Source organism: Nicotiana sylvestris, chromosome 2 (assembly GCF_000393655.2).
Source record: "Nicotiana sylvestris chromosome 2, ASM39365v2, whole genome shotgun sequence".
NCBI classification, from domain to species: domain Eukaryota; kingdom Viridiplantae; phylum Streptophyta; class Magnoliopsida; order Solanales; family Solanaceae; genus Nicotiana; species Nicotiana sylvestris.
This window is the reverse complement of record NC_091058.1, coordinates 2,153,106-2,166,942: the sequence shown is the minus strand read 5'-3', so window position 1 is coordinate 2,166,942 and position 13,837 is coordinate 2,153,106. Positions and strand designations below refer to the sequence as shown.

Here is a 13,837-nt window from a genome sequence, read left to right as displayed (position 1 = left end):
AAATTCCACTTCTCAGAGAAGGGAGTATTTGTTTCGCCAATCAAGTCCACCGTACGAACAACAACGTAACGGATATACCATCCACGATCTTTATCATCTTCAGGATTTACCAGAACTTTTTTGCTCCTTGCAGTTAAGGTAAAAACATCATGGCGTATTAAGTTAGGGTGGTATAAATGAATGAGGTGAGAGAAGGTGAACTTGACATTGGCTTTGGAAGATAAGTATCTCAAACAAGCCACTGTTCTCCACACTTGGGGACCGATTTGGGCCAAACAAATTGTAAAGAAACGGCAAAAATCAAGAATAACTGGGTCAATCGGAGGATTAAAACCTAAAGTGAAGGGGTAAGTATAAACAAAAGAATACTCACTTCTTAAGGAGGAAATTCTCTGATTTGGGGAAGGAATTGACATTCGAAGACTATCCTTCCAGTTACAATCTCTTCTTATGGTGGAGATTGTAAGCTCGGTTACTATTGTAGGATAAGTATCGGCTTTTTCCAAATTTGCAATTTGCTTTTGAAGAGACGTTTTGTCACTTTCAAAAGACATATCGCTGGGAACTATCTCATCAACTAAGGTTTCTTGAGAAGAATCAAGAATTTCTCTACTTCTAGAAGAGGGGGCCTTTGGAATAGAACTCCTTGAAGAAGAATCAGAGGAGCCGCCTCGAGTAGATTCTAACCCTGTTCGAAGCCTACCTCCTCCGCTTCTTCTGTGTCTAACAGGGGCGTTGGGGAATTGGTCTAGAATCGGAACTTTTTTATGGTTAGGGTTTGAAGATGACATTGTTAGGAAGGATAAGTCAAAAGAAAGTAGAAATAAAGAAGAAAATGTTTGCTGAAGATTTGTGAAGAAGACAAAGGAAGAAAAAGTTATGTATATAATGGGAACCGTCAAACTTAGAAGTGTAATGATGGAAAACCTATAATAAAGGCAACTATCACTTCGCGAATAGTGAGAATGAAGAAGTTTTGAAAAAGGGTGTAAATAGCAGAATCAATCAGAAAATGACACATGGGCAGAACATTAAATGGAAAAGACGATTGAGGCGTTAATACTGTCATAAGCATTAGTTGTGGAGAAAATTCCTTTTTTATGAAGATCCTCTTCCCAATTATTTAATTGATAAATAAATGGAAAGTGGGGGGACTATCTGTATTGGGAAAAAACTGAGTTTATATTAAAGATGACGTGGCATGACACGTGGTTTGGTTAAATGGTCAAAGTGCAACAATTGACTAAGAGGCACGGATGGAGACAGCCACGGGAAGAGGAATTTAAATAAGCACGAGACGAAGTGTAGATACGAGTCTCGTACCAATTCAAGTCATTTAAAGCCAACGGATTAGAAGGCATTAAAGACAAAGATTTGATGACAGAAAGGAGTCCAAATTTATTATTAAATACCTGATACATTAGAAAATTGGTATTTAATAGGAATGATTGTATAACGGCTTATTTAATATTATTTATTACTCATAATTATATCATTAAAGTTGAGGCTTCATTCCTTTACCTATAATTATCTATAAAAGGAAGAAGTATCATCATTTGTAAGGACACGAAAAATTATTGGAAACTTACTGAAATACAAAACTATTTACTGCTTTACCATCATTCTCAAAAGTAATTTATTTTCGTCTCCTGATTATCAGTAACTCGAATTTCTTTTTAGCTTTGACCAAAGACTCAGATTTTTGGTTAAACAAGCGTGTACTCTACAGCGCTTCGCTGAGTGTGATAGCCATCTCGCGTTGGTCGCGTTACAACGTACTTACGGGTCAAATTTCTCCCAAAGAAGGTAGAGTCTGCTCATCGAGGACGCACCCGGTCGCAACCCCGACGAGAGGAGGGACTAACTGTATGGGTTTGAATTTGACTGACCACGAGATGCAGTGAGCACGACAGACGGCCGAGCACCTGCGAGTCGATGCCCAGAAGGGTACGACCTTATAGTAAGAGAAAGAATAATACGACCTCGGTGGTAGAGTAAGCATATTAGGGGACATTGAGAATATTCCGAAAAAAGGATCTTTTGCATGTCGTTTCTAGGGGGATTCCTCAATATATAAGAGGAATGAGAGCCTTGTAAAAGGGGCAGACTCTGTAAAATTCACGAACCTTGAATGAAAAAGGATATTTACAATTCTCTTATCTCTATTACTATCATGCTAGAGTTTGTTATCTTCAGCCATGATCTACCCCTTCATCTTTGATTGATTTGTTCAAAAAAAATTTAATATCTTTTGAGTCAAACCCTTCATTGTTGTTGTCTAATACAATATTTTTCTTATAATAAAAGTCTATTTTAACCTCCTTTTCTTAAAATAAATAGATAACAAATGATTCTTATAGTCAATTTCAACTAATTTAAGATCCCAAAAGAATTGATTGATTGAATATTATCTATTTCATCTCAATCTCATCCTTGGAGTACCCTTTTTAGTACACTTGTCCGGACTCTGCAACACAGAAAAAAGAGCACAAATTCCTTCTGGCCCATTTGGATATTGCCGAATACAATGGAGCCCAACCAAATAAACAAAGTACCGTTGACAGTTCTCTATTCTTTACCTGAAAAAAATTGGGCCCAACGCAAGTGCCAAGTCTTCTTGCATAATGATCCATTATTGGTAAAGAAACAGATGTCCATGACAAATAGATGTATGTTAAGGACTCATTATAGGTTCATATGAACGAGAGGATTCAGTTCTCACTATCGGTTACTGTCAAGTGCAGGGGCGTTCATAAAAATCCGAAAAATCAAATTAAACCGATCAAAAAAATCGATATTTTTTGGTTTGGTTTGGTTTGGTTTTGGTTTTGAAATTTAAAAACCGATCAAATTTGGTTTGATTTTGGTTTTAATAAAATAAAAAAATCGAACCAAACCGAATATAGGAGTAGCTATTTTAAATTTAGAAGTACACCTATATATATGTATACTTTTATACAAAGTTTCAAAAATTTTATAGTAAATGTTAATCGTTTGCACTTTTAGTACAGTTCTTTACCTTTACATTCTAGTTTGATTGGTAGTTTTCTTTTGTTAAGTGTAAGAATCTATTTCATGTTAAAAATAATATATTTTTAATTGAGTCCTTAAATTATTCATCACTATTTGATTCAATTATCATCAATATATCTTGGTAAATAATAGATTTCTCAAAGGGCAATTGATTTGATAGTGTCACGTTAAAAATGTGGTCGCCGAAATATGTGTTTGGTAATGTATGTCTTATATTTAAGAAAAAAACCGGAAAAAAAAAACCGAAAAACTGACATAAACCGAATCGAGAAAAAATCGACTTAATTGGTTTAGTTTGGTTCTAATATTTGAAAAACCGACTTACTTGATTTAGTTTCTTTTTAGGGAAAATCGATTCAAACCGAACCATGAACACCCCTAGTCAAGTGTCAATCACATGCTTGGTCCATGAGCACGTGAAAGATATCTTAAAGACATAATTAAGTAGAAGTGTATTGTATTTAAATATTTGAGACCAAGTTGCAATCAAAGCTCTTATATCATAGGTTTGGATGAAGTAGAAAATGTTTTTTTGGTTTTTCACTGGTGTCCGATATTCATATTAGGGCACGATTAAATCCGGATTCGTGTCGAAAAGTCTCACATTAGGGTAAAACGCTCCATAACAATATTACACAACGCAAGCATGAGATTTATCTCGTCAAATAACAGCAATTTTGAGAAATTAATTATGAACACGGTTTCATTACATATTCTCGTGGTCGTACATGAATAATTAATATCTAGTTGTTGGACTTTTGGCTAATATTGCTATCTTTAATGTCAAGTTGATGAAATAGTTCCCAGTCATTTTAATAGTCTTATTAGCTTGTCTTGCCCGACAATGTTAGGCAATATTGAATGCAATTTGACAAAAGGAGTGTTCTTCTTCCATGAACTAAATACTCCAGTAAGTACATGTAATAAGTACATGTAACATGTTATTATTAACTCATAAACTTTAATCATCAAGATCGTAGCGGAATGGTAAGTACTTCTCCTTTCTTAGACAGAAATTTCGGTCCGAATGCCTTTGGAAATGAGCATTTTATCCCGAAATTAGGACTTTATGACGCGAATCCGAATACCAAAAACGAATACCGGACCCAGAATGAAAAACCAAAACACAATTAACTCACGGGCTTTAGCTGACATAATGTGCCAAAAATACAATTTAAAAGTGGTGTTTCACGTTTGCCCACAAACTAAGGATGACACTGTCTGTCACATGAGTTAAAAACAACAACAACAACAACAACCCAGTATAATCTCACTTAGTGGGGTCTGGGGAGGGTAGTGTGTACGCAGACCTTATCCCTACCCTAGGGTAGAGACTGTTTTCAAATAAACCCCCGGCATCCTTCCCTCCAAGAACTTCTCACCTTGCTCTTGGGAAGACTTGAACTCATAACCTCTCGATTGAAAGTGGGGGTTACTTACCATCAGAGCAACCCCTCTTGTCTTATGAGTTAAAGACCGAAGAAAAATATTTAGGCCTATTATTAGCATAATGAAATGAGATCGTTTAGTTGTCTGTTTGTTTGTCTTTGGTATTTGATCATACGTATTTTTTAATTTACTAAATGCAACATTATAGAAACTAAGGCACGTGAAGCTCAAATAGAAAATAAAAATTGAAAATAGAGATTCAGTCCTCAGAGTAAATAGAAGAAACAGGGAAACAAAGCTCGAGTGAGCTGCTCTTATTGTCACCTTTTCAAAAGGAAAAAAAAACAGAATATATTCCTCTCGTTTTCTGCGAATAGAGAAAGAAATAAAAGGGAAAAAAAGCATTAGATTCGAAGTGCATTTTACTATTTGCAATTCTACTTTTATTTAGAGATAGAATTTTTTTTATCTCACCAAAGTTCTTTTTCTTGTTTTATTATTCACGAGTTCATATAGTTCCAAAAGAATTGAGAAAAAAGTGGACATATTCAACAAATAATACTAGCTCTTTAAATTATTCCCTCCGGTTCATAATAAATGATCAATTTTTTTTTGGTCGAAAATAAGTGTCTATTTATATAATCAAGAAAAAATTCAATTTGTTTTTTCAAAATTATCCTTATGTACGTATCCATAAAAAGTCATTTACTCCTCACATTTGAGAAGAGAAGGAAGTCCGCTACTATAACTATGGTGCAACATTTAATCAAGGGTAGTTTAGTCACACTAACTATTTTCTTGGACCAGAGCCAGAGGGAGTACTACCTATTCTTCCTAGTATAGCCCGGCAGTGACGGAGCTACATTGAAGCAAGGGTTGACAAGCGACATCTTTTCGCCGAAAAATTACACTATTTTGTTAGATAAATTTTTTATTTTATGTATATTTACTATATGTTGACTTCCTTTGACTTTTTGATGTATCTAATTATTTATATTTTGACACCTCTTGATGAAAATTCTGGATCCACCACTATAGCCCGATATACTAAATTTCTACTATATACGGGATCCGAAAAAGAACCAGATCACAAGGGTGTATTGTACGAAGTTTATCCAATATTACATCGAATAGATTGAGTTGCATGCTACGCACATTTTGCCATCTGTTTTACTTTTGATATATTGATATCACTGTCTGCAATAGATTCAGAAGAATTATAATTTGTAGCAACTTTCTGGGGCAAAGGGAATAAAGCTCAAAACATCAAAGTGCAAAGTAAGTTTACCTCTAAAGCATCTGAATAACAGCTCTAAAAAGAAGGAAAAACCGTGGCTTCAGTAAATGAGGATAACTCCAAGTTGGGAGGACAAAATATGCTTTTAACTTTGACAGACTTAATTACCAATAAGTATTAAGTTAAGATTGGAGTTTGGATTTGTATTACTCCCTTCTGTCCATAATATCCATTAAAAAAACACTATCTTTTAGAAAAAAGAAGAAGGTATTTTAACTAATTTTTTCTTAATTAAAATTAGCATATTTCATTTGAAGAAACAAAATTAATTCCTTTTTAGTTATGTAAAATATTACTTATTTTAAACTAAAATAAAAAATAAAAAATTATTTATTATGGACCAAGTAACTTATTGAGACACTACTGGGTCCTTAGCAATATTAAACAAATAAAAAAAAAATTGTGTCCATCTTTTCATGCAAGATAGGATTGCATGTCATTTTGCAATAATAACTAAAAGATGACAAAATTAAAGTATTAAAAGAAGGACCCCCATTCCCAAGATTTTCTTTTAGACCCAAACATCCCTATGTGACTATCTTCATAAAGCTCGGCAGTATATTCTAGCTGTCAATGAACTGAGTAATAAATTGTGAGATCTTAAATTCAAATTTAAGTGGAGATAAAAATATTATACAAGTTAGCTAATATTTATGCTGATAAAAGATAATAAATATCTTGTAAAATTAATTATGATAATTTTTTCATTTTTAACTTGTGCCAGAGACTATTTATACTAGGTAATCAAAAATATATAAATTGAAAAATAATTTGGAATGAGCAATTAATGCCAGGGGCAAAACGGAAAAAATAAATTATTTTTCTCTTGATATGCGAAAAATAATAAATAAAAATAAAAATTTATTCTTAAAATAGTTAACAACTAAAAATGAACGGAGTGAGTATATAACATATAAAATATATATATATATATATATATATATATATATAAAACTTTTTTTACTAATATTTTGAGAGCAGTTATACAGTATGAATGCCGCTCTACGGCGTGACCTCGGAATCAGAGCAGGCTGTTGAATGGGCCCTGTTATAGGACGCCTGTCCTTTTCCAGTCGGCCCAAATTCCAACACTTTGCACCTTCCCCTTCGTTGTAGTAAACCCAAAAAAGGATAAAGGATAAGATGATCCTTATATTATGTTCTTCTTTCATCATCTTTTTTTTATAGTAATAACAATGTGATTTATGATCTCACTCACTATCCCAAAGATATTAAGTAATTAATTTTTATTATGGAATTTATTATATCGTATGTTTCATTGTTTCTTTTAAAGATTTGAATCTTAACCTTCACACTTAACGAGTAACTATCATGTGCTATACCACTAATCTACAAGGTACAAGACTAGTTGACTGAAAAATTGTTTTATCTTTGAGCATGGTCAGTGCACTTCTTTCGATAATTAAAATAGAAATATATAGAGCGAAAAAGAGAAATTCAAACATCTCAAGAGAAGTAAATAATTACAAGAAGTGGAAACTATTTCTATAAGAGAAAAAGGAAAGTATAATGGTGAAAAAGAGAATGCAGCTATAAGACAAGAGAAGAAAAAGGCCAAGCATATATTACCATTCACCGCCAACGTTGGAACTTTACTAGGAAAAGGCTTTTAAAAGCATAAAGGAGAAACCAAAATTTTTATTAAGGGGTCAAAATATAAAGAAATAAATCTTCGAAGAAGTTAAATAGTGTCAATATGTAATATATATACATAAATTCTATTTTTTTCTAGCTAAATAATATCATTTTCCAACGAAGGGGTCGGATTAAAGCATCAGGAAAAGAATTCTCAAACTATATTACATGCGATCAGAGGCGGATTTAGGATTTGAGGTTTATGGGTTCCTACCATAATTTTAGATTAATATGCAATAATAACTGGGTTTACAGTCAGATATTTACCAATATTTAGTGAATTTTGGAATTTTTACATTCCTATGCCATATAGTAAACTATATTACCCTCAATGTTTAAGGTTTGATATAATTATATTTATTATACCTAATTACCAATTATATACCATTATGTGTTTTAACCGTACATCAATGGTACCGTATATTCCTCCAAATCCCCCTCTCCCCACGTTTCTCGCTCCCAAACTCACACCCATACCCTCACCCACGTATCACCCCAGACCTACGTTTCTTTCCCATTATTTCCTCTGCTAAAACCAGAGAAATATATGTAACCCCCATCATTAACATCCAATGATCACGCCCAACTCTAGTCCTAAAAAGGATAAGCGGTCGCTGCAAATATAATCTGATCTAAAAGTCCGGAGTCGAATCCCATAGAGAACTAAGACTAGCTATATCTGTTTAATGTCACTAAAAAGACAAGTTTGAACAATTTTCTAAATTATAAAGATTGAGATTTATATTTCTAACTAATTAACTAGCAAATACTAGAAAACGGTAAAATTATCAACTAACGAGACAAAGGATTGGAGACTAAATTAAGGAGGTCTAGAGTTATGATTTCCCCGTTTGTCGGAATCCTTCTAGCTATGTTTCCTACAATTTTGCCAATGTATTCTCTACTGATCGTGAGCACTTTAGATGTCGTAATTCTCTCTCGAGCAACCACAACAATTTACTAGAAACTAGAACTACGCTAATTGGCTTTATCTAACCGCTCATTATGACCACATCAAGGCTTTGTTATTTCTAAACCTGCCTTTAAACCCACTGTATTGATTTCTCACATACCTTAGGAGTGACGTTGTTCAACAACTACCTAAATATGTACTCTCTCGAGCGCTAAATAGGTACCATCAATTGATGTCCATTCAATCAACAACAACATACACGTAGTTGAACAAGTAGAGAAATCCAACTGCTCAATTATATAAAAACATAACAAGAATTTATCCTACAAAAGGTTCTATCAAAACCCTAGATAACAAATTAGCTATTCATAATAGACTTAAAATACCGTTTTCCCCTATATATACCAAGTAGGGTCGGGCCCAAACAATTATATCTTCTTCTACGCGAAAAAGGACAGTTTTTCACGTCTGGACAGCCGCGGCCGCGGTCAACCGCGGTACTGGCGCGGTACATTGCAAGGCTACTGTTTCTGTCCGCGTCATGTCCGTGGTCGCGGTTTAGACCGCGTATTTCACCCTATTCCGTTTGGAATAGGGAAAAACATAAAACATGAAAGTTGTATCCCTTTGAGTTATATTTCCAACCATATACTGTGGAGCCCAAATGAAGTTCTGAGCGAAAAGTTATGTGCATTTTACTAGACAGTATGCAATATGCCTACTCAATTCTTCGTTTTGTTGCTCTATCATCCGTTGATCCCCGAATACGATCCCGACTTAATTCCTTAGGATTTTACTCAGACTTCAAAGCTCTAAAATCACTTGAATCATTTCATAACATCTATATAGTTCGGAATCACTTCTACAAGGCATAAAACACACCGTTAGTGCAAAACACTAGTGATTAAAGCGCAAACTCAACTAAAGTGCAGTAAATTTGAGTGTAATAAGCGACTAAAATACGTAATTATAGCCTATCATCATCCAATTTCAAGTTTTTTCTTCTATAACTAGTCAAAATTGAAGTCAATTCTTCAAAGTTCATACACACATTTACCTTCATCTTCAAATTTTTTTAATGAAAAAGAACAAGCCTTCAAAGTACAGCCCTAAAAAAGCTAGAGAAGCTGATATACCTTCTTTATTTGGGTGTATTATCACCACATTTACCCCAAAAGCATGGAAAATATGCACATGTAATTATAGATAAGAAGCATAGTCTTTCTCCGCGTCAAATCAGGGCTGAAGCTAGAACTAAACAAAAACATAATTTCGATACTGGAGAATCTTCGAGGCCAATCAAACAAGCAAAAAGGAAAGGAAAAGAGATAGTGTTTGATGATGATTTTGTAGAAGATGTGCCTATCAGTAAACAATAGATGCTGCCTTCAAGATACTCTCATTCCAATCCGGAAAAACACACATATTTGGTCTTTCACCATATGCGTGTTTGAATTGCTCAAAAAATCACGTCCATGATGCGACATTTTCTGAATCAACAACAAAATATGTCAATGGTAATATGGTACCTACATTATGAGGCAAAAAGCAATTAATTGGTTGCAGGAAAAATGCAGAAGAAGACATATACATACAAACTACAATTTTTCTACAATATATCTACAATAAATCTAAAAGTACTACAAAAAACAGACAAGCTACAATATTTCTACCATAAAACTTCAATACCCGCTGCATCCATTGTACTAGCTGTTAGCATTATTCCCTTGTATGCTGACTTTAAGAAGGTCCTATCAACTACTACAACTAGCCTACAATATTTCCAACCACTGATCGACGTACAAATCGCAACAAATACATACAAGAAGCAGTCATCCCCCGTCTTCTTCAATTTAACTATAGACCCCGGATAAGTCTTCTCCATAATATACAAATAACTAGGCAATTTATTGTAGGAGTCAGCAGGATAACCTCTCAAAAACTGTAAAGCCTTTTCCTTTGCTCTCCAAGCTTTCATTTAGGTTAGATTCACGTCGTGCTCAAACAATATGTCAGTTTGTATGTCTTTTGGTATGTAAATTGTCTTAGGGTGAGAATATTTGGGAATAACCATGCTACCAACTACCATGGCAGTAGGTTTGCGTTGTATGAATGTATTGTCCATTAAAGAGCATGTGTGCTGGCTCTTGAAAATTCTGACCTTGAACATTGCAGAATCATTTATGCTAGTTGCCTTGAAGTGTCATGTACAGTTTTCACCAAAACATAACAGCCAGTAGCTACAAAATAAATACAACTTAAACACTTGTTTAAAATGTAGATTTAAAAAAAAGATTGTTTTAGCTTAAACGATCACATTATACAATTTATATACAACATAACTACAATTCATCTACAATACCGATAAACATTATCACAAGGAAAAACTGAAGAAGTAAAAAATTACAAATAAACTACAAGATTAAAAAAATAATGATCTTTGACTATTCATATGTTCATACTTCTAGCACTAGATCTTTTAACCCTGAATTGGAACTTGTGAATGACAGAATAGTACTTCAATGCAGTTGCAATTGTTTGCTTGTCTTGGTATACTTGTCCTACTTCAATAAAACTTGGTGTACTATCTGTTATTATTATACTTTCATATTCCTCTATAACGGGAGATGTTGGCATATCAAGTAACTTTAGTGTTCCAGACGAACCTGCATGAAAATAAAGATAAATACTGTTATGAACAGTTTGTAGAAATTTCGTAGATAATTTGTAAAAACATTGAAATTCTGTATTTCATATTAATTTTTCAAATGATATGTAGTTTTATTAGAATAAATGTAGCAATTTTGTAGATATTGTGAAAATCCATACTGATATATATATTTACTCTGAAATGTAGTTTATTTGTAGATAAAATGTTGATAAATTATAGGACATTGATATACAACCAGAAATTGATAGAAAATGTAACAGCACAAACCTGCAACTGTGTTCTCATTGGTGATACTCAATTCCATATAGAAATCGCGAACAGTTATACATAGCGGATATAATCCTAAGTTTTGTTTTTCTTTTTTCGTCTCCATGTATACACGAACACCCATATCGTTCCTAATTTCCATTGGAGGACAATGCTCGTTGACAATGTATTTGATTTCTATAATTTTTTCGGATGTATCGATCATTAATTGCTGTATTATTGTAGAAATCAATAGACTATAACTTGCGTCCTCATCGACTACAATGCCATCGACCTGAAATTCTCTAAATCTCCCATAGCTATCCCAATTCTCATTCAGTTGTAGCATGATTGAGATTTTGGACATAATTGCGTTTGTTGCAGAAGAATTGTAGAAGATTTAGTCGTTTTTGATTTGACCAAAAAAAATGATGAACACAAACAGAGTCGCTAAATTTTGATTCGAAACAGCCGATAATTATTAATGCGTGATTTGCGTTGTAAAATATCTGGAAGAATATTTAATTCTCCAATATTAGCGCGCCTAAATAAGGAAGCCTACAGCTACAATGATTCCTTATTTAATGAATTGTCTATATTTTATTGAAATACTATTAACATGGCGGGTAATATGCAAACTATGAACATATTTGGTAATATAGTTTCGTATATGGTATATGAACGAAAATTTTCCATTTCTTAATATAAATACAGGGTCTACGCAAAAGTTACTGGGTTCCCGAAAATCTGTAGTCTACGCACTAGGTCCGCCCCTGCATGCGACCTACAGTTAAAAAATTAAAAAATTTCAATTAAAAAATAAAATAGCGGCAAATTCACTAGTTTGAACATAAAGAAAGCAAGTCGCTTTTTGTACAAGCGACCTACGGTTAAAAAATGTGTAAGCTAATGGGTTTTGAAGTGATTCACACAATCAAATATTAATAGAGTAACAAAGCAAGAGATTCTGAGCTACAGTCTTGTTTGACTCAAAAGATATTAATTTTTTTTTGGACAAATCAATCAAAGATGGAGGAAATCAATCAAAGATGGAGAGATAAATCTTGGTTAAACATAATTAATTTCGAATCGAAAAAGTTAACAATAATAATTGCATAGAGGACGAAAGAGGCATGATTGATCTTACTAAGATTCAAGTCTTTCTCATCAATCGATGAGGAAGTAGATTTACAAATATTCTTCGAGGTTATTTCCTCCTTTTCTAGAATACAAGAAGGGAGCCTTTTGTCTTTCTTTTTTGAGAGAATGGTCCAGCCCCCTGAGTTGAGAGCTTTCTTTGGGTATATATAGTCGAGGCCCTTTCACCCTTTGCTTGACTCGACACTTTCTTGTCATTAATGTGTCATGGTCATGATTTTAGGTATTACTCTTTTCGATTCGTCGGATGTCACAGAGGAGAAATGAAGTGGACTCAATTGACTTTCACTGCCCAATTACTGAGGCGGGGTGTCGGGCAACCTAGTCGTGGTAGTCAGATTTTGACCAATACAAGTCTCTACACAATATACAAAGGAAAGATTTCAAAGTATTTTTGTTTTAAAAATATTCGCATGTAATATGGAGTGTGTTGAACATGAAATTAATTAATAAAAGCGTTTTTCTAATAGTTTAAATTCTCAAAACGAGGCGACTGACGCAATCTTTTTCCTAGAAATTCATGCCGTTAAAATTTTATTAACGGCAAAAAGGTTCTTATATTTAAACTTTTTTTTTTAAATACTGAATATTTGTGATCAGGTTTTTAAACAGTCTGAAATGACTCAAGTCAACCTTTGAATTCTTAGATTTGCTTTACAACAGAACAGATTCTCGTGGTTTAACTTTGAAAAAAATTGCTCATTGAGGTAGTTTTGAAATTTTGGTGATGCTTAATCAGTCGTTAAACTCATTTAAAAGCTAAAGAAGATAAACCAATTAAAACTTGCTGCAGTATTTAACAGCGTTTAAGTAAAAAAAATATTTATACATTAATCAAATTATCTATAAGAGAATTGTAAATAAATTTGTATATTAGATAATTAAGTATTAAATGATAGCGTAAAAATTTACATCGTATAAATTAAATTTTATTTACGGAATTTAACTTATACATTTGAAAGTGTAAATAAAAGTAACATTATTAATGTATTTTAACATCTTATAATAAATAACCTACCTTATTTTTCTATGCTATATAACATTTAAACTCTGGGGTCACTAGGTTGTAAGGATAATGAATAATAGAAAATGTGAAATTATTTTATCCCGCTTTTTATTGAATTTTCCAATTCTAGCATTCACAATTGTGTTATTACTTTTATACGACACTTTATGCATGGATAAAGGTAGAGTATCGCTTACGGGGTCTAACAATTTAAATAATTTTTGTTTAAATTTTATATTTATATTATGATATTCATTAGATATGCATACATAATTAACTATGACTGTAATAATTAAGATATGCTAGGGGTTGGGTTTATAAATTTTAAATCTTAACTCCGCCTCTAACTTAATGTGAGATAATAATCTTGAGATTACAAATCCCGACTTAAAACAACAAAATGGTATTTCTGAGGAATTTTTTAAAGCTAAGGTTAAAATTAGAAATATATTTTTTATTTAAATTTAC

At 33.0% G+C, this 13,837-nt stretch overlaps 1 protein-coding gene across 1 annotated transcript; it reads right to left on the bottom strand.

Annotated features, from left to right (window-relative positions):
• Positions 1-9,755: 9,755 nt before the first annotated feature.
• Positions 9,756-10,266, bottom strand: LOC138886467 (uncharacterized). The gene is made up of 2 exons (XM_070167578.1): positions 9,978-10,266; positions 9,756-9,817 (listed from the first exon to the last, which is right to left on the bottom strand). The coding sequence occupies exons 1-2, from the start codon at positions 10,264-10,266 to the stop codon at positions 9,756-9,758; spliced, it is 351 nt and encodes a 116-aa protein (XP_070023679.1).
• Between the last annotated feature and the right edge of the window lie 3,571 nt (positions 10,267-13,837).

Coding starts and splice junctions, on each gene's coding strand:
- LOC138886467 (XM_070167578.1), bottom strand. CDS start 10,266: ATGAAAGCTTGGAGAGCAAAGGAAAAGGCTTTACAGTTTTTGAGAGGT. Junction 9,818..9,977: donor TAGTACAATGGATGCAGCGG/GTATTGAAGTTT, acceptor CTCATAATGTAG/GTACCATATTACCATTGACA.